The sequence below is a fragment of the Oryctolagus cuniculus genome, chromosome 4, assembly GCF_964237555.1.
Source record: "Oryctolagus cuniculus chromosome 4, mOryCun1.1, whole genome shotgun sequence".
NCBI classification, from domain to species: Eukaryota; Metazoa; Chordata; class Mammalia; order Lagomorpha; family Leporidae; genus Oryctolagus; species Oryctolagus cuniculus.
The window spans coordinates 34,909,914-34,933,280 of NC_091435.1; the positions used below are offsets into that span (position 1 = coordinate 34,909,914).

Genomic DNA, 23,367 nt, shown 5'->3' on the forward strand with positions numbered 1-23,367 from the left:
ATTCTTATGTATGCTGGCAGATCCTAAATGCAGTTGATGGCCTGTACAGAGAGCATATAATTCATGAATATTTCATAAAAATAGAAAAGCAATGAGAGAATAGAGTTTCAAGATCTAGAGTGCAAAATTCTATCAATTTTCTTGAACCTCCTGACAAATTCCTTTTTGAAAAAGCACAGGTCTATTTTAAGAGAGACTTTGTAAGAGTTTTTTAGTTCTGTGAAATGTGAGATTCACAGGAATTCATGATTCTTTAAGAAAGAAACTGAATAGACACTTCTTGTCATTTCTCCTTTTGTGGCATTTTAACACAGAGGGGCTCTTTCAACGTAGCCCTAGAAAGTGTTCTTACATTAATTGTTTGGAAGCTCCATTGTTTGGGGTTACTGAACAGGTGCTCTGCTGCCCTGCCGGGGAGATCCCCTCTTCATGTGGAGTGTATGCTTCAAGGGCATGTGGTGATTGGGCTCCTGAGAAATAGCCACACTGATTGCGCTAGCTGGTAAAGATTGGACAATTAAAGCGGGTTTAGAAAAATGAGGAGAAAACTAAGGATAGGCGAAAAGGAATATACATGAAACCTTGTAAGTGACATCTAAAAAATGGACTTGTACCTATAACTTAGAAATATAAAGAGAAGCATAAATGATTTTTTTTTGGTGCAACACAGATGTCGTATCCATTTCTGTCCGAATAAATTAGAAACCATGTGGGCAATTACTGTGACATCTTTTCATACACATGACAATAGCATAAAGAATATGTAGGCCATTTTCCGGGATGTTGGACTTTAGGCCTTGTTCTGCCACTGTTTGATCATTTATCTGGTTGGTTACATTCCCACCTTCTGAAGATTATGTTTGGCAGATATTTCTACAACCAACTAAGAGTGTGACCTTGAGGAAGCTATTTAAACCCTTTGTGTCTTACATCCTGATGGTATGGACCCATAATGTAGAAGAACTAACGATTATCCTATGCTTTGACTGATTTTCTACAGTGTGAATAATTATGACATACTTTCTAACTCAAAGGATTATTAAAGTGATATAACTATTTTCACTCACTATAAACATTGTAGAATGGAAGCACCTGCAAAGGGCTCCAGTTTTATAAATCAGACTGATTGGTGACAATTATTAGTTTTACAGATAACTATGAGGAAAAATTGATAGTGAGAGAAATTGGAAGTTTATAAATTTGACGTAATACTTATACATTCTGCCTGCTTCGGCTAAATGATTTCTACAAAAATATGCAATATATTTTATTTTGAAAACATCAGTTTTGCTTTTAAATTGTCTGTAGATTTATTTATAAATTATGCCAACCAGTTTGCCAAGTATGAGAATTGCCACCCACGTCTCAACCTGTAGGAGGTTGTTCAAACTCCAGATATTCTGTCCTAGCCACACTGCAGTCAGACTTCTGGGTTAAAACTTTCACACTTCTATACTGTTTGCAGACAACGAGGATACCACTGGTTTTTATAAGAATATTGCATAACAATAAAAGCAAGTCTTTTTGGAAAACTTACCATGTGTCATGCACTCTAGTAAATGCATTTTGCATACTTCCATTATTTCAAAGAGTAGAGTTACAGCATCATTTTACTTCAAGCTAAGGGATATGCAAATTGAAGCTTATAGACATTAAGCTTCCAAAGTTATATATTAGTAAATTTTAGGGCCAGTACTTGAGTTAGAATCCATCTAATATGAACCTTATATTTTAAGCTAATGGAATCCACAATGATATGATTATTACCTTTTGATGGTCTGGAGTCACAAACTGTATATTGTAGATTAAAATTTATGTAATTGGCTAGGAAAAGCATACCATGAGAAACTATATAGAAATACTATACATCATTATAAATTAAAGGTAATTTTTAGACCCATTTCACAAAATACTCATGAAATGTCTTCATATTTAGAAAATTTAAAATTGGATTACCTAGATGTTACCTTCTTAGAATCTGAAGATAAAGCTTTTATTTACCAACAGTATTAATTGGCAACTTTCAGAGGGTTGCCAAGATGGTACTTTTTCTGTGTTTTCATCAAATAGGTGCTAATAGTTGCTGTCAACATAAAACTAATTGCCACCCAGGGTGAGGAGTGCATGTTGCCTGGTCCTAAGACCACATTTGCCCATCTGTTGAGACTCTCAGCTTGGGAACAATGCTGGAACTGGCATCCAATTTGGGCTCTGGCCAATGGTCAGCTAACAAGCTGGAACACACTTGGAATACGAAATGCCTTGGAGTTGGAGATGCTCTGCTGTCCATTGACTGGCAGCTCTTATCTTGTATGTGGGCAGAGCCAAGACTAGGTGCCAGTTTACAGAGCAAAAGAGTCTGTCTGGGTGCCACCTGTCATTGGCACGTGTGTATTGCCCAACACAGGAGCCATAGTAGGTGTGATTCTTCCATCAGCATGACACATTAAGACACTCAGTTAGGCTGAAATGTGGACTTGGGCAACATCTTCCCTGAGCTCAAACACTAGGAGGAGTCTGAGATTTACTGGAGATGTCAGCAAATCATATCCTATCACACAGGTTCAGCTTGTATCTAAATAAAACATAAAGGAAAAACTTGTTTAATTAAATATACTAATAAAAAGCATTCATAAGACAATTTGTGGTTAGTGTCCTTCAGTGATTTTTAGTCACCTAGGGGTTTCTTTTGAGTTCTACTTCTGATTGATTTTGATGTTATTCTTGTGATGTGGAGATGAGAGGTAAACTAGAATATAGGAGGTCAGGATTCTTATCTGAGCTCTGCTGTAATCCAGGTTATTTTAAACCATTCACATAGCACAGCTACTGCAGAGTCAGCACCCGTGGTTGGTTTCTATGGTATCTCGAGATTCTATGGCAGTGATTCAATATATTTAGAGAACTGTGATAATACCTTTTTTATTCCAGTAAGGGGTTAAAAACCAGAAAATTTAAATTGGCCTAAAGAAGGAAATCTCTCTCCCTTTCTCTCGCTCTCTCTCACCTTCTCTTTGTCCCCCTTTCAAATAAACCAAACAAACAACTTTTTTAAAGTATATAACCTACTTCATTAAAGTCATTTGTTAGGAAAATAAAATCTGTGTTAGTTGTTACATAGGAGTATCTAACTGGAGTTGGATCTTCTTAATTAATTTATTTATTTGAAAGGCAGAGTTACCTAGAGAGAGGGGGAGAAAAAGAGAGAAAGTTCTATCCACTGGTTCACTTCACAAATGGCTGCAATGACCAGTACTGGTTCCTGCCAAAGCCAGGAGCCCAAAGCTCCATCATGATCTCTCACATGGGGGGTAGAGGAACAAGCACTTGGGACATCTTCAGCTGCATTCCCAGCAACAGTATCAGGGGACCGGAGTGGAACTGGAGCAGCTGAGACTGGAACCAGTGCTCCAATATAGGATGCTAGCATTACAAGCAGCAGTTTATCCTGCTGTGCCACACCACTGACTCCAGAGCTAGATGTTTCCAAGCCATATTTGGAGGTGAGAGGTTGATATTGGGGTACAGTGAACATTTTCTGATAAATTAAAATAGTATAACTCTCTTCTAAAGAGATGATTAATCATGTAGATCAATAAAATAGTACTGTGACAAGGCCTCAGTGTAGAAATTGGCTAATTATTCTTATGTGCATGATGTTATTGTTATGAAAGGTATTATAATCTTTTTTCAACTCCTTTCATCAAATGTATATCATATGTAAAAAATATCTGGGAGTTTTGTATCATTACAATTCAAATAATAAATGGTACTTGTTTCTTAAAAAATTCTTTGGTGAAAACCACAAACTTTCCACCCATAATCTACATTTTCTAAGTTTATTCAAATATTTATACCACAAATAAAAGAAACAAGAATGTAAACCAGACCTATTATATTTATTGGAGACATTGAAAAAGAGAAAAAAATATTTTACCCTCTTGTTAACATAATTTATAATAAGAGGTCTATTTTCTCAAAATACTATTTAAAACCTTCAATGTAGAGTAATAAAGTATTTCAAGATTTACTTTAAAATAATCAAACACATTCATCATTAGTTGGATGTGTTGATATTCCAACAGCTACAATAGATGAATTTGTTCTCATGGATTCAAGTAGAGGGTGTGAGACGTGTATAGTGTTGAATAAGTTAACCTATACCAAAATGATTATATACACGACTCCAGGGTTTCAGAAAAGAAAAGATACTTTGTTCCCATGTGAAGCTAGAGATGGATCTGAATAGGAAAATGGAATTTCCATGAGAGAAGCTGCAAACTATTGCAAGGGGAGGAATCAGGAGGGAAATGCTTTCGAAAGTGTAGGCCACCAATGAGTGGTTCCGTTTGCCTGGAGTGTAGGAGAGTGGCACTTAAAACCAAAAAGGTTAGGTGAGGCTCTTTGATGAAAGCCTCTAATTCCAAGTGAAGTGTTTATACTGAACACATCATGCAATGGCCCTTAAGAGAAATGTATCTTTGTCCCTACACTTAGAAAATTGATTCATGTAATTATACGGAGGATAACCTAGAGCAGAGGAAGTTTGGAGGTAGACAGATCTGGAAGGAAGTTATCTGGGAGATCGTTAGGGATTGCATTAGGCATTTCCTGTGAATACCAAAATATGGATATTAATACAAATGGTGATACAAAGAAAACTTTTTTTTTCTCAATTCGAAATTGTTCATATATCAAGCTTCATGGGAAAAAAACTTCAAAAGTAACACTGAAACTTACAATTTTGGTGCATAGATGAAAGGCATTATAATTAATAAATATACAAGTTAAAATATTTGTTGTTTAGTACCATTTTAAATCACATAATAGTACCTTATGTCAGTGAATCCAAGATAGAATTGAGTGTGAGATCCAAACAGTACTTTTTCCTCTTAATTAGGAAGAGAAAAGATAACCAAATACGCTATGATATGCCATGGGTGCTAAGATGTTTCTAATTCCAGAGGTGTTAAAATATCTTAACATGTATTAACTATAGGAGTAACAGTGAATATTTACAAGTGCTTCACATGCAACTGACTCATTCTGTCTTCATTGTTACCTCGTGAAACAAGGTTCTCATCATCCCTGTTCATCATATGAAGGATCTGAGGGGCAAATCTAAGTGGTAGAAATAGATTGGAATTTAAGCACTCCGGTTCTAAAACCGACTGTCGTCACTACTGTTTGCAAGAATTTACTTCCAATGGAACCTACATTTTAAAAAAATTAAATTGTTGAAGGCCCTGTGGTTTTGTGATAGGTGTTTAAATGGTTTATAATTAATTTTATCAACAACTTTGAAGTAGGAATCCTTTCTTTTTTTAAACTTTTATTTAATAAATATAAATTTCCAAAGTACAACTTTTGGATTATAGCGGCTTTTCCCCCCCATAACGTCCCTCCCACTTGCAACCATCCCATCTCCCACTCCCTCTCCTATTCCATTCACTTCAAGATTCATTTTCAATTATCTTTATATACAGATCAATTTAGCATATATTAAGTAAAGCTTTCAACAGTTTGCACCCACACAGAAACACAAAGTATAAAGTACTGTTTGAGTACTAGTTATAGCATTAATTCACAATGTATAGCACATTAAGGACAGAGATCCTACATGGGGAGTAAGTGCACAGTGACTCCTGGTGTTGACTTAACCATTGACACTCTTGTTTGTGGCATCAGTAATCACCCTAGGCTCTTTTCATGAGCTGCCAAGGCTATGGAACGTCTTGAGTTCGCCAACTCCCATCTTATTTAGACAAGGTCATAGTCAAAGTGGACGTTCTGTCCTCTCTTCAGAGAGGAATCCTTTCTTCTAGTAGAGAAAGAAGCAGAAGCTTAGAGATGTTGAATACCATGCTCAAGGTCACAAGACCCTGGGTCTCAAAGCTGGTTTCCAACACCAGGCTTCTCTCTCTGACATGAAGAACATGCGTTCATTTGCCACACTGGAACTGGAACATCCTTCATTACATGTTTCACCCATGGTCATTGAGGGTTTTTTTTTTTTTTTTTGTGGACTTCCATGTAATTTTCTAAGAAAAAAAGTAAATGATGCTGAGCTCCACATTTTTTGGATAAACTGTTTATTTCTCCATCTTCCCAACTCCCTTACTGTATTTATCTCCAATTCAAATACCCAAGCCTAGAGCTGACACTGGTCCTCACCAGTTGTACATTTATTACAGTGACTCTCAACTGGGAGTGGTTTTGGTTCTTCCATTCCCTGAGGGATATTTGGCAATATATGGAGACTTTTTTTTTTTATTGGATTACTGTCATGTAGTTGATAGAAGCCAAAAACATCATTAAACATCCTGCTTTGCAGACAGCAACTCCCCTAGCACAGAATAGTATGACTCAAAATGACAATAATGGTGAGGTTGATAAATGCTTATTTGGTGGAAAAGATGAATCAGGGATTGCCTGTTAATTGTCATTTGATATTATTTACCATTTTGTTTTTATTTTTTTAAAGGTTTGTTTAATTGACAGGCAGAGTGACAGGGAGGAATGATATATAGAGAGATCTTGCATCTGCGGATTCACTCTACAAATGGTCACAGCAGCCTTGCATGGGATAGGCTGAAGCCAGGAGCCAGCAAGTCCATTCAGGTCTCCCATATGGGTGGCAGGGACTCAAATCCTTAAACTGTCATTTGTTCCTACTTCCCAGGTGCATTAACAGGGATCTGGATCAGAAGCAAACTAGCCAGGACTCAGACTGGCACTCCGATTCGGGAGACAGGCATCCAAAGGGGCAGCTTAACCTGCTGTGCCACAATACTGGCTCTAGTTTTGTATTTAATGATAAGGGGAAAATGTCAGAAAATATAATGGAACAGGTTTCAAAAACAATAGTCTTTTTCTTACTGTCTTAGATATGAAGGTAACACCAAGTAAGTTGTACAAATAATTCCATGATTGGATTTGACATCAACATGTCATCATTAGAAGGCACTTTGTTTCCCTATGACATGAGATGAATGAATATTTTTGCATATTTTCTAGAATATCTAAAATAATTTTTCTCTATATTCTTTGCCAATGAAATAGTTGTTGAATTGATGGAACTGCTTAAGAATATCTCAGAAAAGTGTTCTGACCTTCATTTTCAAATAGATCTACTCAACCCACAAGTTATGTGACACGTTTAATGAGCAGAAGTGCCCTTAAAAGGCTCTGTAAAATTTCTAAATTATTCCCTAAGGACATTTCATGAGGAATATTCTGTTGGCAGAAGCAAAGAGAGAGTCTTTGGAATCTCCCAGACCTTAGCCCAGTTGGACCATCCCTCTGTACAGGTCCCTGTAGCTTAGCAAGTGTTCAGTTTGAACTTGGTGGAGACTGGTTTGAGTCTGTCTAGTAAAAATCCAACTTACTCCAGATTGACAATCCCTTATTGGACAGAGTTCATTTCTGACTCAGTACAGTGCAGTACACACATCTTTGTCTGTGAGAAAACTTCAGGTATGAGCTGTGAGCTCTGTGGATTCTTCTAAACTTAATCCCTCCAGTTCTTTTCTAAAAGGATTTAAAATTTAGGGTAATTTCTATCCAAGACATGACTGTACAGTATATCCACTTTTCCAAATTTGATGTCACGATTTGTAGTCCTATTATAAAACCAATTGTCTTCAAATAATTTAAGCCAATGAGATAATTATTTCTAAATAGAAGGATAATTGAACCTGTCTCCTGACTTTCTCCCATGTGTTTTTTATTTTTATTTTTTAAAAAGGTTTTTGTTATATATTTGAAAGGCCAGTTGACAGAGAGAAAGAAATCTTCCATCTGCTGGTTCACTCCCCGAATAGCTGTAACAGCCAGGGCTGGACCAGGCCAAGGCTAGGAACCAGGAACTCCATACTAATCTCCCACGGGGTGGCAAGGGCTCAGAGACTTTCCCAAGATCATTAGTGGGAAGCAAGATAGGAAGCAGAGCAGCCAGGACTTGAATTGGCTGGCACCCTAATATTGGATGCCGATGTAGCAGGTGGCAAGTTACCCTGCTGCACAACACCAGCCTCGTGGCTTTATTTTATCAACATACTCTCCTAATTGCAACATATTTGTATGTTTAACTATAAAATATTTTTAGGAGCCAGCACTGTGGTATAGTTGGTTAAGTCTCTGCAGCACTGACATCCCATATGGACACCAATTTGTGTCCTGGCTGCTCCTCTTCCAATCCAGCTCTGCTCATGGTGTGGAAAGGCAATGGAAGATGGTCCAAGTGCTTGGACCCCTGAACCTACATGGGATACCCGGAAGTAGCTTCTGGCTCCTGGCTTCAGATCAGCCCAGCTCCAGCCATTGTGGCCGCTTAGGGAATGAACCTGTGGATGGAAGACTCTCTCTCTGTCTCTATGTCTATAATTCTGTCTTTCAAATGAATGGATAAATCTTTAAAAAACATAAACTTTTTTAAAAAGATCTATTTATTTGTTTGAAAGGCAGAATTGACAGAGAGAGGGGGAGAGACAGAGACAGAGACGTTCCATCTGCTGGTTCATTCCCCAAATGGCTGCAATAGCCAGGGATGTGCCAGTCCAAAGCCAGGACCCAAGAGCTTCTTCTGGGTCTTCCATGTGAGTGCTTCTCCCAGGCACATTAGCAGGAAGTTGGATTGGAGGAGGAGCATCTGGGATTCGAACCAGTGCCCATATGGAATGCTAGCATAGCAGGCAGGGGCTTTACTCGCTTCACCACAATACCAGCCCCACTATAAAACTTTTAACAGCCTAATAAAAATAGGGCCTATTAATTTTCCTTTTAGTCATTTTCTTAAGGAGAAGGAAATTCTATAGATTCCTTTCGGACACTGAGTGACATGAAAATCAATAAAATCTGATTGTTTCTTATTTTGCTTTACTTTTATTTTTAGGAGAGGGAGTAAGGAGTTCATTCAAAAAAATTCAACCACTCACTTTTTTGTGTCAGAAGGAGTATTTTCTGGAATGCTCAGGGAAAACACTCTTTTTTCTGCTCTCTTGCATCTGAGCCCAGTAAACGGACTCTCAGGAAAGATCCAGAACACCATCAAAGCATGGAGGATAAATGAGGAAGACAAGATAATGAATTTTAGAAAACAGGAAAGAGACACTTCAGAAAGCACAGGGAAAATTTTTGTGGAGATGGTCACAAAAAAATTGAGAATTTATATGAAGGTGACGTGAAGCTCTCTATAGGGACAAACAAGGGAATAAGATGACAGAAGATGGACATGTCCCTGTGTGGGACCAGGGACAGTAGGCTGTGAACTTAAGTGTTGGCTGCAAAATACTCTGGACCCTCCCCCCCCCCCCCCCCCCGCCATGCCTGCCTTAGAAGCAGAAGATAGGGGAGACAGGGATACTTGACGGATGGCCATAGCCTTCATGCATTCAGACTTGGAGGGGGCTTGGGTTTTGAGTTAGCGGGATTTTTGAATTAGAGCTTAGTGTATCATTTTAGACATAGTAAGAGATTAACAGTAATGACAAATTTTAAATAGAAACTATTATAAAAATATACTATGATAAATGTAAAACGAATGTGGTCAATTTCCCCTGTAAGTCAAGACAAATAATAATATTTTTGGACCTCAGTTAACAGTGGAAAGAAAAACTTGAGATAAGAGGGGACAAGTATACAAGGGTTTGTTTTCATGAGTCAAGCTCCCAGTAAGGGAGCAGTCTATGCCTGGAGGATGGTGGTAACAAGGATAGTTTTGGAATTCAAGAATATTCCAAGAATATGCAAGCGTGCTCTGTGGTTATGTAAGACAGGCTGAATGCCACCATATTTCAAGTTTCATTTTGGCTTTCTAGAATCTTCTAGAAGGGAACAGCAAGTTCAATTCAGAGATGTCCTTGTCTCTTACTATTTCCCTATGAGTCCAATCATTCAGGATTTTTGTTTCCTTTCCTTTTCCAATAATGTTACAATTGACATTGATTTAAAAGGATATTTGCTGATTCTGCTTCTCTTAGATGCCCTGCTCAGAAATTGCTTGTAACCTGATCCTTGAATGAATGGGTAAAGAGTTACTTCATCTAAACTGTAAATATTAGTTTGCATTGTAATTGTAGTAAAAAGAATAAGGTTTAGGGAAGGATAGAGAGTTTAGAAGATGAGTCAACCTACCTTTTTCCAGCAAAACAGTAACCTATTGTGCTTAATTTGGGGTCCCTAACCTAAAATGTGATTTGAGAGCTTCTTTTAGGATACATCTTAAGTATTAAAGATTAAAAAATGTCATAGGGGATTTAGGTTGCCAAGAAGTACTTATGTGAGTCTTAATAGCAGTATCAAGTGTTGTCCATAGAAAAATTTTGTTCAAAAAATTGTAAGCAGAAAGATTGTATTGAGAAAATTGAGCAAGTTTTTCTATTTTCAGCTGTTAAGCATGAAAGATGCGAAAAAATTTTATAGACAAGTGCCATGCCTAAATATTGAATTGAGATTTATTAAAATGTATTTTTGTTAGTAATGAAAAACGTTGTCTCACAATCCTAAATGGATGAATCTCCATGTCTATAACATAGTACCATGGTATGGATTAGTTTATAGGTGTGTCTGAAAATCACGAAATGGTTTCTAATATAAAACTATAAGTATTTGGGTCCTAAAAATTCTCATGTTGACTGCAGAGCAATAGAATATATGTGGATTTCGTAAAGCTTCATAGTGAAATTTGTACTGGATTATGGAACTATGGAAGGCTCATTATTAGAGACCTTTTTCTTTTTCCTTTTCCCTTGAAAGGGTCTAAAAGTGTAGGGTGATCATCTATTTGGATGGAGTGGAATATTTTCAAAATTGAAAACGAATTTTTCCAGTCTCTGCTGTCTCTTTAAAAGCATTTATTCACGTAGACATTAAATATTTCCTGTTTCAATTCATAGTCTTTACTATTGGCCCACTTAATGATTAATAAAGCAGATGCGTAATAAAATTTTAAGTGCTAATTCAAAACACTTGTTCTAGAACCAGAGCCAACAGTCTTATAATAACAAGTCGTAGGTGTTTTCAAAAACTAAAAATATAGAGAAAGTAAATTTCCTTCCATGGAAAACAAAGGTGCTTTTGAGATGAGGATGGCCATTCAGGAAGTTTTATAGGATTCTCACATAATTCAGACAAGGTGATGAGATACACAGGCTTGAATTGATCATGGCAGGAGTCCAGTTTGTAAAAGAAATCCTAGTCTCTATTACTTCTTTTCTTCTCCTCTCCAACTCTATAGCTATTGTGGAAGGCTTCAGACTCTAATTATCTGAATGATATTCAGAAGAGGCAGAAAATCATCAGAAGTGGCTACCTTAGTGGCTCAATATACACTGGGAATTGCAGAAGTATGAGTAATGAATGAAATGTGGTTATGTTACAAAAGTTTGCCAGTTTTCAAGTTTTGTTCGATATTTTAAAAATAAATTTAGATTTATAGACAAATCTCCCTACTAAGAATGAGGTTTCTTTATGAAAAGTAAAGTAGATTTAAGTAAAATAGATTCATTTAAGTTAAAAATGATTTTGGAATGTAGCATTTTGCTTCTTAAAAAATGAATGCTATTTCTCTTTTGAAGCACTTTGAAGATGATTCACTAGCATAAGATCACACACAAATAGAACCTTGCCTACAATCTGTTGTCTTAAGCATTAAAGTAAGTTTATTTTGTTTTGTTTATTATTTAGCTGAACAGATGGTAATGATTTTGACACAAGTCAGTTTCTTTTTCTTCTTCTTCTTTTTTTTTTTTTTTCCTTGAGAAAATAAAACCCACAAAAAAACCAGAGCTTCTACTCCCACTTTGTCACAGATGGTTACCAATCAATCTCAATTCATGGTACAGTGACGATAGCACATGTTGTCTGGGGGCCAAATCTGATTGGGTTGCATTTTTCAGCCGTGTTTCATATCGGAAAAAATAAGGTGTCTCTATGGTGGGGACTGCAGCGCACGATTGTACTACTGTCATTAATCAAACCTGGCAACCACGACTGCATTTATATAAATCCGAGACTGGCAGATTTCACAGTGAAAATCACCGTTTCTATTAGAATTTGCTCATCAGGAATGCTTTCTCATCTGCTACTCTTTTTCTTCTTTTTAGTTACAGTCAGCAATACTTCCTACATGTTGATCACATATCATTTTAAACCACGTTACAAAGAAATTGTTTTATGCCAAAATGTGCTCTACATATTTAGAATTTATTCTGAACTATTTAAAGAAAGCTAAAGACAATTGAGAGCACAATTTAAGTAACTTTGATTGTTCAATAACAGAATAATGTTAAAGTTTGTACATAGCAATAAAAACACTTAGGAGCCTGATAGAGTCACAGAAGATTTTGGAGTAACGTTGAAAAAAAGAAAAAGAAAAAGCCACAGTGATTAAGATAATTTGTGAATAGTTTGAAGCAATGAAAATGAAATTGATACGTATGTATTTGCCCAATATAATAACCACACAACAATAAACACATGCATCAAATGGAAGAGGTGTGTTACTCTATTAAAAATATAAATCAGGGTGGGTATTGTGGTACAGCAGTTAACACACCTCTTGGGACACCTGCATCCCATATCTAGTACCTGGGTTCAAGTCTTACTGTTTCCAATCCAGCTTGCTACTAATGTGCACTCGGGATGCAGCAGTGATAGTTCAAGTGCTCAGGTCCCTGCCACCCACATGGGAGACACTGATAGAATTCTGGATATTGCTGGCATTTGGAGGAGTGAAATAGCAGATGGAAGATCTCTGTCTCTTTCTGTGACTTACTCTTGTCTCTCTCCCTTTCAAAAACATAAAAGAAGTGTACTTATAAAGGGTCAAGACCACTTTTAACTTGAGACAACACTCACAGCACACTCTTCAGCAAAATTGCGTTTGGAAATGGGCATCTTTCTCTAAGTTATTTGTTATCGTGGAAACTTTTGTTAACTTGTTCAACACCACAAGAATCTCTTTAAATGTAAGGCATCGTTATTCATACATTTTCATATCACTCTGTCAATATTTGCTTTCAGGAGAAAAATGACTGTTTCCCCAGATTTCCAATGCAAGGATGTATTGCATCGATGAAATTACTATTAGACATGTACCAAATTATCCAGAAAGAAATGAGACCACATTTTTGGACCTTCAGAAATATTTGACATGTAACTTCTTGTCAAATGTGTTGTTTCAGAAGGCTCAAAAAAGACTTAGAGAAAGAAGAGACTGGTAGTGGATACTCCTGAGAATGTTTTCCACCAGCTCTAACTGCCTCCATGTGTGGTCTGGAAAAGGAAATGTGTCAGATTTTGTCTGAGATTGCCTGAATGTGAAATTAGTAATGAGACACATATTTATTTTGTAGGTGTTGAAGTTAGACTGCCATAATTTTCTTTAAAACCTATCCTCATATTTCTTGAGCTAATTGATTACAATCATGGGACTATCATTTCTGTTCACCTGAGACACTTCTTATGAGCATTCATATAGGCAGCAGGAGGTTCAAGCCAGAGTCTAAGATGGTGATGCAGCAATAGTGTAAAAACAGTAGTGCCTCCAGGTGTAAGGTGTAGGATTGAAGAATTTCAAGTAATTTTTAAGAGTAACTGATTCAGTGGCCTGAGAGTTATTTACATTGCTTAGGAAGAAAAGACATCTTTGAAGCAAGGATATTTGATCCACCTTGCAAGACAAAAAGGATTAGCACTGGAAAATGCTAGGAGGAACATTCCATGAATTTGTTACAGTAGAACAAAAATCTAGTGCAATTGACTATTTAGGTTGAGCAAGGAAGGAAGATCCATGAGGCTAGAACAGGGTGAACATGAGCTTGGAGGGAGTACCAAGGACCAGATTACCTAAAGCCTTGAACATAAAGAAACAGACTTTATTCTCAGTGACTGAATGAATAAGAAGCCATTAGAGAGTTTCAAACAGTGGGTATATGCAATCAGATTTAGATTTATTAGTTCTGGCCTTAATAGCAGTTATTTCTAATTGGGGACACATAGGGCATGGTCTTCTAAAACATGTGTGTGTCAACTTTTAGAGAAAATGTGTCGTCTGGAGAAAGCCTAAGAGGGAGTTTTGATCTACTCTGGTTCAGAGACAGACTGATTTCCCGGCTGAGAATCACTTCACTGGGATCTAAATTCTATGAAGGCAGATAGGCTCCAAATTTTGCACAAGGCCTGCCATGTAGGAGCCAGATCATAAACATTTTTTAATAAAATAATGAAATCGTCATAATAATTTTCTGTCATTTCAACAATCATCAAGGGGAAGTTAAAATGATACAATGCTAAATGAGAATCTAATAATTCCTAGGAACTATTCTGAGCACTATAAAATGTAAAATCATTAAAATATGTTACTCAAGATCTGTGTACTCCTATGCATACCTGTCTCCAGGAAAATGGTTTCAGCACCCAGGTGTATATACTCTGTACCAGAAATATTGTATCAGGAATTTTCATACCACCAGACCAACCTTTTCCATTGTTTTACAATCTCTACTTGAAAACCTATCTGTAGTTAGCAAAAAAAATTAGATCTCCTATTTGCTTGTGACAGTACAATATTTTTGAAAAATGGTACGTATTATTCATAGCTAAGAATAATTAATTTTATAACTCCCAAGTAATGTTTCAGTTTTTCATATGAAAAATAATTTGTAAAAAAAACAAAATATAGTGTTTCCATTCTTTTTTTAAAAGATTTATTTATTTATTTGAAAGTTAGAGTTACAGAGAGAGAAGGAGAGACAGAAAGAGGTCTTCCATCGGTTGGTTCACTCCCCAATTGGCCGCAATGGCCGGAGCTGCACCAATCCGAAGGCAGGAGCCAGGAGCTTCCTCTGGGTCTCCCACACGGGTTTAGGGGCCCAAGGACTTGGGCCATATTCCACTGCTTTTCCAGGCCATAGCGGAAAGCCGGATTGGAGGTGGAGCAGCAGGAACTAGAACCAGAGCCCACATGGGATGCTGGCACTGCAGGGGGCAGCTTTACCCACTACACCACAGCGCCAGCCCCAGTGTTCCCATTCCTTATCTTGTTTTCATCCTCCTTAAAAAAGTGAACAATCTCAATAAGTTATATTTAATACTAATTTAAAGTTCAAATACTATGTGTTCTGTAATTTTCATCTAAACATCTTTTCCCAACAAAATAGAGATAAACAGCTTTCATATTGCATTTATCCTCCATTTAATGAAATGTCCCTAACATGAAATGTTACCAGGCAGTATAACTAAATGTTTATGAACATATAAATGTCTGCATATGCAAATGTATAAATTATATTTCTATCTCATTTATGTAACTGTGTCTTATATATCTTAAGTTAGCATTTAGAATTAAACTAATTATTTCTGTGCAGGTAATAGATTCACTTAGAATGTTGTAATGAAAGGCTTTAAACAGAATCTTGGCTAAGTCTTTCCTAATGACTTATGGCATAATAAATAAGTATAAATGTAAAACAAAACACACAGACAGCAAAGGAACCACATCATTAAAGGGTGGAGGAGAAGGGTAGTTGAGTTTAGTTGGCACTAGTGGTACATTGGCATAGCTTTTGTCATTCAAAGCTCTATAAAATGAAAGTGAAGTTTGCATCTTAGCCTTAATAAAGTTAAGTTGTATTGTTCTTATAGCTAAAGCTAGAAGACATCATCTTATAGTAGTCTTAAATACAAGCCTGAAAAGTCTGTTTTGCACTGAAACAATAGAAAATCATAGCTAATTTTGAGCAGATAGAAGCAATTAAGATAATATTTTGAAAGCAGGTATCAAACAGTGGTATATGGGTGGAAGAGAGGCAGTGTGACCAATCGGAAGCAATTGTAAAATATGTGTTTAAATAAAAAACAATAGGGAAAAGGCAAAAGAAAGGATCATACAAGAATAGAATGGAAAAATGCCTTCATTATTTTTTTATGTGATTATCATTTCCTAGATTCCAATCAGAATAAATTCTTATGAAAGTAATCCCAAGTGATTCATGTTACAATTTTTAAATTGTTCCTGAACCAGTCTGTGAGTCTACTTGTTAACAAAATGGAATTGAGACAATAAATATATGTGAAGGGGTTGAGGACTTAGGTTCCTAAAAATCACTCCAAGACGTACTGATGTTTCATGAACTACTTACTATTGCCAGTTTCAACAATCATTAGTTTTAACTAATATCCATTTTGTCAATTTGCCAACAAGTAAGAGTAAGAATTTCTCCTTTGATATATTTCAGCTTTTTTCTAATTCAAGATATCTAAAAAATAGTGTTTCGTCAAACTTTGTTTTGAATCTTTGTCAAACAAATTTTTAGGACTCACCTGCTACTATAGTTGTAATGGTTTTGTAGCTTTTTTAAAGTTTACTTCATATGAGAGAAGCTGAACATCTTTTTTTTTTTTTTTTTGGTTGTTTTTATGGCCCTTGCCTAATTTCCTGCTGGACTATGGTCTCTTTCCCTTCTTAATTTGTTGAACTCTTTCTTTAGTAGAGGCAGTAAGCCTTTGACTGTAATGTAAATACAAAACTATGTTAACTAAAAAAATTTGAAGTATTAAGTTAAAAAAATTAAATATGGTTATATGCCACAATGCTCATGATAAAATTGGTTAACTGTTCTTGATTTATAGCAGTTATATTTAATTAAATTCTGATTATAAAGTAAAAGTAATTTAAAATTAAGAATAAACCATTTTGCTGAACACAGTACAACTTAGCAAAAAAAAAAAAAAAAGAATATAACTGATCAAGAAACAGAAATGTACACTGTTTGCCTTAGTAGTTAAAAACCACCAAAAAGGTAGAAGTGTGGCCTAGCTAGTTAAGATGCTTTCTAGGAAGCCTGTGTCCCACAGCAGACCACCTGGGTTCAATTCCTAGCTCTAGTTCCTGATTCCAGCTCCCTACCAGAGTAGAAGTGGGCAGGCAGCAGGTGATGGTTCAAATGATGGAATTCTTACAAATATGGGAGAACTGAACTGGGTTTACCACTCCTGGCTTTGGCCCAAACCGAGTCATGGTCATTGCAGGCATTTGGAGAGCAACCAGTAAATGGGAGCCCATTCCTCTTGGCTATGTGTTTCTCTCTCTCTCTCTCTCTCCCTCTCTCTCTCATAAATACTTTTTAAAAAAAGCTACCCAAAGAAAAGCCAAAGTACAAATAATGCTTTTGAGAATTTTGAAGTGACATGAGTTGTATACATTTACAAAGTATAGGCAATTGGTAAGCAACTAGCGATAAAATGTGAATTTAATGGGCTTATTAACTACACCTTTAATCTAAATAATTGTACTGGTATGGTTGAATATTTTGGTGTGTGTATGTGTTGTGTTTTAGACAAAATACAGCCTAAGGAGAGAAAGATACAGATGAACATTTGGTGTTATTGCCTTTATAACCAATATAATGTAATGAAGCCAGTTCATATTCTACACAGGTATGACATCAGAGATGATTACACACTGAGAATTAAAAAGGCCATGAGTACAGATGAAGGCACCTATATGTGTATTGCGGAGAATCGAGTGGGAAAGGTGGAGTCCTCTGCTACCCTCACAGTCCGAGGTAAGAGGCTTAAGATGTCAGAGGTAATTGAACCAGGAGACTAATATTTGGTTTAGTTGGTAAGTGAATGCACAATCAAAATATTAGAGTATACTCTTGCTTTATTATTATATTAAATGCCTACATTTTGTGTTCTATCATTAGTTGAAATACAATTACCTCCAAGTCTGAGTTCCAAATGATGATTTAAAGGTATTAATTCTAACTATTAAATAGTTATGTCCACTGTTTAAAGCAGAGTTTATGCACCTTAAAGTTAAAAAGAGAAAGCCTTTCCATTAGTCTTTTACATTCCCATTGTTTTCAATAGCATTTTGCTTTTAAATGTCATCAGTTTCAAAGGTACTCTAATGTTTTCTATTCACTAGTTTGTCACTTAGTACCGGTAGAACACAATTTTGAAATTGTTTTTTTATTTCAGCATTCACAAAAGCAATCTGAGAAAAAGTAACAGTGCTTCCAATTGTGAAAAATGGACACAGAGGAGGTCTGGCCTTGAGATAATCTGATTTAGGGAGTGATTTGTGAAGTTCATTGACCTGAAGTAATTGAAATTGTCAGTGCCGCTCTTGTAATAACTTTCACTTTCTGGGTGTCATGCACTTTCTCAATCACGGATTAGTGTTCGTTTATAGACTCTCTGGCATTGCTTATAAACGAAGGCATTACCACCCTAGACTTGGCTGAGGTAACTTCCTTTCTGTGGGTACGTGATGCTCACAGGAGGGAACTGACGTGGTCCCAGTTACCAAGTCACACCATGTAGACAGCTACACTGACTCACGCCAAGTAGAATTCCTCATGGCATGTTTTACTCATACAAGACTTCAAACAAATGGCTAGGCTCATCCCCCATTCAGTCTTTAAATCTCTCCTCCACTCCCAAGTGTGGCTCTTCCTCCCATCCTACAAGATAAGGATGCTGGCCACCAGTTCCCATTGATGTTTCACTTACATCTTACCCTATTTAGTCACACCTCTTAGCCTTGTGCAGCTTTGCTTCTAGGACTTTTCAGAAGATTAGAAGAGTTTGGAGCTGCAAGAAGTGTGTCAGGGATTCTCAGGTTGCTCCTCCACCTGGTAATAAAAATGATTTCAACCACAGTTAGCTGGAAGGAGACAAGCACTCTGGATTCCTAGAAAAAGAATGGCACATTTCATAATTCTCAGTTACTCCCTTCCTAATGCACCCAACCCATTTTCTTCTCCTCTAGACATTCTAGTGCAAATTTAAGTATAAAACAAATGTAGACAAACTAGAAGTCTAGCTACTTAAAACACTTTCACTCCTCGTTAGTTAACAAGCCATAAAGGGCTATGATCATAGGAATCGAGTATGTATACTGCTTCTACATGTTCGAAATCTATATCTTTGATAAGCCAGAGTACATCTCTATTCAGATTATATTCTCTGGGCAGACTTTGTGGTGCACTGGCTAAATTGCCTTTTGGGACATCTGTAGCAAGTTCCAGCTTGACCACTTCTCATTCAGCTTCTTGTTGATGCAGACCCTGGGATGCAACACTTGAGTTCCTGTCAACTACTGGGAAGACCCTGACTGTGTTCCCAGCGCCTGGCCTTGGCCTGGCCTGTGCTGGCCCTGACTGTTGTGGGCATTTGGGGGAGGGAACTAGAAGATGGAAAATCTCTTTCCAGCTCTCTCTCTGTCTCCCACTCTTACTCTGAATCTCTGCTTTTCAAATAAAAAATTGAAAAGTAAATTACACTCTCTATAGGTGATTTATGTGTTTGTTTTTAACTAGGCAGCCCTTTAAAAAAAAAAAAAACAATTCATGTAACCAAATTACCCCCAAGGTTTCTGGTTTTCTTTTTTCTGAAGCAAATGGAAACAAACAAGCCAATAAAAAACAACCAACCAAGAAATGTTCCATTCAAAAAATATTTGCTGACTAAACGAATGATGAGAAAATGGGAGGAGTTGTTTTTAGAAGCAGCAGGGTTCTTTTTATACTTGAATGCTTGGATAAATGGTACTTGAAATGGTCTGTTTGCTTTCAGATCTTTCCCAGATAATTGTTTTCATAATTTGTTGAAAGTTCCATGTTTATCATTTCATTTAATATAGCATAGTCCTCATGCATGTATTTTTGAAGCTCATTTACAAATCTAATAAAAAGCATTACTTGTTTTTAATAACACATTTTTAAAAATCAGCAAATCTTACTCTTACTGTATCTTGTTGATGGATTAGAGTATTCTGTGTGGTATGTATTTATCACTCATCCAAGACTAAAACCTAAAAATGGGGTTAAAGAAAAAAAACAACAACTGCATAACACAATATCATGTAGAGTAAAAATGTTATTAACATTTTTTACCATTAGGAAAAGCAGTTGGGATTTCTAATGCTAAGAGGTTAATAGGGGGAAAATGCTATTATCTATGACTTAAATTTTTTTCTGGACTCATTTTTCTATGTACATAAATGAAGTGTTCAGCCTTTCTCTGGATTGTTTTATTAGAACAGGGTCAACTGACCCAAGAGGCCATGTCCATTTTCATCCATTTAATGCAGGGACACAGTTTAGTTTAATTTGCTGATTTTGAAAAGGCCCACCTGCTGTTTTTTTTTTTTTTTTTTTTTTTTTTTTTTTTTTTTTTTAGGGTGAAATGTTGCTATGTAACAAAGACAAGAAGTTTTATTGGGATGCTTCTACTAAATCAGTATCTTAACATTCATTTTAGTCAATTGGGGAAAGATCAGGAAAGTTTTATAGCCATAATGTGAAAAGATCTACTCAGTTTCATTTTCTAAAAAAAAATACAGTAAAAATAAACTATAAAGTTGAGTTTAATATCAAGTAGCTCCCTTTGTTAGAAGCAAGAGTAGTGAACTTCCTCAGATTTACATTCTAATCAAATAATTCACAGGTAGAATTTTTTAAATGGCTTGAAAATGACAACACAAACTGCATATTTATAAGTAGTATTTCCTCTCATGTTTCCATTGTTCAATTGGCTCTGCATAATACAGATTATATTGAAAACTTTCCTGGGCAATACAGATTTGATTCTTCTAAAACTTTTCTATATTAAAATAAAAAAGCAACATTTTATTTATGTTCCATATGGTTTCTGTTTCTTTCTTTACTATCATAGAACCCTAGATGAAAGCAAAATTCTTTTTCCATTGGACATCAGCAAAATTAAGAGAAATTACATCAGTTAGAACAAGGCACAATTTTATGTTAGTCTGTTGTCTTGTGTTCTTTCCCATACCCTCTGCAGAAACAAAGAAATTGTCATCCTGTAGGCAGTTGACTTTTTCTCTTTTCTTCTTGCTATAACCAAACCAACCATAGGACTTGGCTTTAAGAAGGTCATGGGGTGTGTGTATTCTTTCAATTCCATTTGGCCACATGATTTTTGAAGCACCCCTCATATGCTGGGGAGCAAAATAGGGTTTAGCTAAGCCAGAATGTTCATACTGCTGCTGCAATTGCCATTTTTTCTTTCTTATTACCTTATTTTTCTTTCTTATACCCCACTTTCTTATTTTTCTAAAGATTTATTTATTTATTTGAAAGACAGAGTTACAAAAAGAGGAGAGAGGGAGACAGAGAGAGATCCTCTGTCTACTACTTCACTCCCCAAATGGTTACAATGGCCAGGCCAGGGCCAGACCAAAGCCAGGAAACAGGCACTTCATCCAGGTCTTCCACATCAGTGCAGGAACGTAGGCACTTGGACCATCTCCCACTGATTTTCTAGGCGCATTAGCAGGGAGATGGGTTGGAAGTGGAACAGCTGGAACATGAACGAGTGCTCATATTGGGATGCTGGCATGGCAGGCGGAGGCCTCACCTGCTGTACCACAGCACCAGCTCCGGTCTTCCCCCTTTTAATTGGGACTAGTATAAAGATAAGACTGTGACTCTCATTGTAGAGGCGTGTTGTCTCTAGAGATTGCATGTGGATAATATTCCAATGTGTTTGAGTGAATGAATGAGCACCAATATGTTTTCAATGGGTTGCATCTATCTTGCCATGCCCAAAGAGTCATCAGCAGTAACAAACTATTCCTATGCTCTTAAGTCACATTTTATCTGTGCTAGGGAGGGCTCAGTCCACTGGGTTGTGGGTGAAAAGCTTGTCCATTGAAAAAAAATTATATTTTGGTTGTAACTTTTCCCACAAGTTCAAATGTTACTAAATATACTTCCACTTCATTTGGATAATGAGACCTCATTTTCATATACTTGTCAATTGTATTTTTGTAAAATGATTAGCTACCTAATTATTATTTTAAAATAGAACATACTTTTTTTTTTTTTAAAGAAAGCCTTCTTAAAGTCCATGTGTATCTCTTACAGTTTCAACTCATTCATAATAAGGACAGCCCATGACTACTGATTTCCATGATTGAAAGTTATGGTATAATAAAAATATAATAATTTGTTGAAGTAGCAGTTTGAAAGCTATTCTCAGTGTGAACAAGAATCAACTTGTCAGTCATTGTTTCCTGCCCTCTGCCAAAAGAAGAAAGCTTAACAGGAGTTAGGGAGCTACTGAGTTGAAATCTCCAAGGATGTTCCAACCTATTTGTTATATTTTCATCTGCCCTGTCCATGGATGAAAAGTGATGTGATCTTAACCTATTACTGACTGAAAAGCGGCGTCAAGGGCTTTTCTATAGTCCTTGTAATGGTTCTGACTAACCATGCTTAAAATCCAATTGCTATTTAAATCAGACAGTGAGACCTCCTTGTATTGACATGACATTTGCTAGTCTGTGACTTGAATAGTTATATTCATCAAGTTCTTAACTTCAGGGTTGCACAAGGCTGCTTACCTCAAGATCTTTGAAATAACAACTACAGTAAGTGGTGATGATGATGATGATGATGATGATGATGATAAAACTTTACCTACACTATCTCTCACATTGGTGATAGCTCATTATGAGATTCTAAGTAATTAGTACTTTAGAATTATAAATTGCAGTTTTATCAAACTTGGACTCCCTGTTCATACTTGAATTATGAGGCTAGAAATCACTCTATTGTCCATACTTAAGTGTGACATTACACATCATGCATTCTGATAATTTTCTTTTTTTTCTTTTTTTAATTTCTTTTTTATGTTCTCACCACACCATTGTAATGTCTACAGCTCGCCCTGTTGGTAAGTAGCCATCCTTCTATCCATTTAGCATGGCTTTGCACAATGCTTCATAACTCATGCATAGCAGGATTTGATAGAATGAAATAGATTATTCACCCATGTTAAAATGTTACTATGGGGCTGTGCTCTACAAGTTGCTCTTGATTTTTTTCATCTCTTTGATAAAACGTTTTTTGATAAACCATGGTGATTTTTGCTACCTAGTGATGAATGGGTCATAATTTTTGTATAGAAGAGTATAAGAATGATTAATGCTACAAACCACTAACTTTTTAAGGAAAAAATACTTTTCTGTTTTTCTTGAATGCATAAAAGTTATTTATTTATTATGATTGACATTAGTTAAAAGATTATAACCTAAATTAAGAAGTTCTATTGTTTTATGTACTTCTTTTATTTTAAGCTGCTCAGAGTCCTAGCCTTTTAGGAATATTTCCAATTGCTATATAGTTATTATTTGCATGCCTGTTTAAATAAAAATTAAGTAGAATGCTTCAAGTTATTGTAAGTAGATGCTTACCATAGTGGGGAAGGGAGAGCTGAGCTGTGTTGATGTGAAAAGTTTGTGTCTGTGATGCTAATACATATTGTCCTCCATTTGGCTTTGCAGAATTGAAGTAAGTTAGCAGCTTGTGCTTGCAGAAATTTAAGTGA

At 36.2% G+C, this 23,367-nt stretch overlaps 1 protein-coding gene across 29 annotated transcripts in view; it reads left to right on the plus strand.

The window, feature by feature from the left end:
• ROBO2 (roundabout guidance receptor 2) overlaps window positions 1–23,367 on the plus strand; it is a 1,427,252-nt gene that overhangs the window by 1,271,777 nt on the left and 132,108 nt on the right. For 22 of the 29 annotated variants that reach the window (XM_070071923.1, XM_070071922.1, XM_051859424.2 and 19 more), the window contains 2 exons: window positions 17,440–17,567; window positions 22,702–22,713. In XM_070071923.1, coding sequence (XP_069928024.1) covers window positions 17,440–17,567; window positions 22,702–22,713 — 140 coding nt within the window. The remainder of the gene's footprint in view (window positions 1–17,439; window positions 17,568–22,701; window positions 22,714–23,367) is intronic. The other 7 variants (XM_051859425.2, XM_051859430.2, XM_051859433.2 and 4 more) reach the window with 1 other exon arrangement.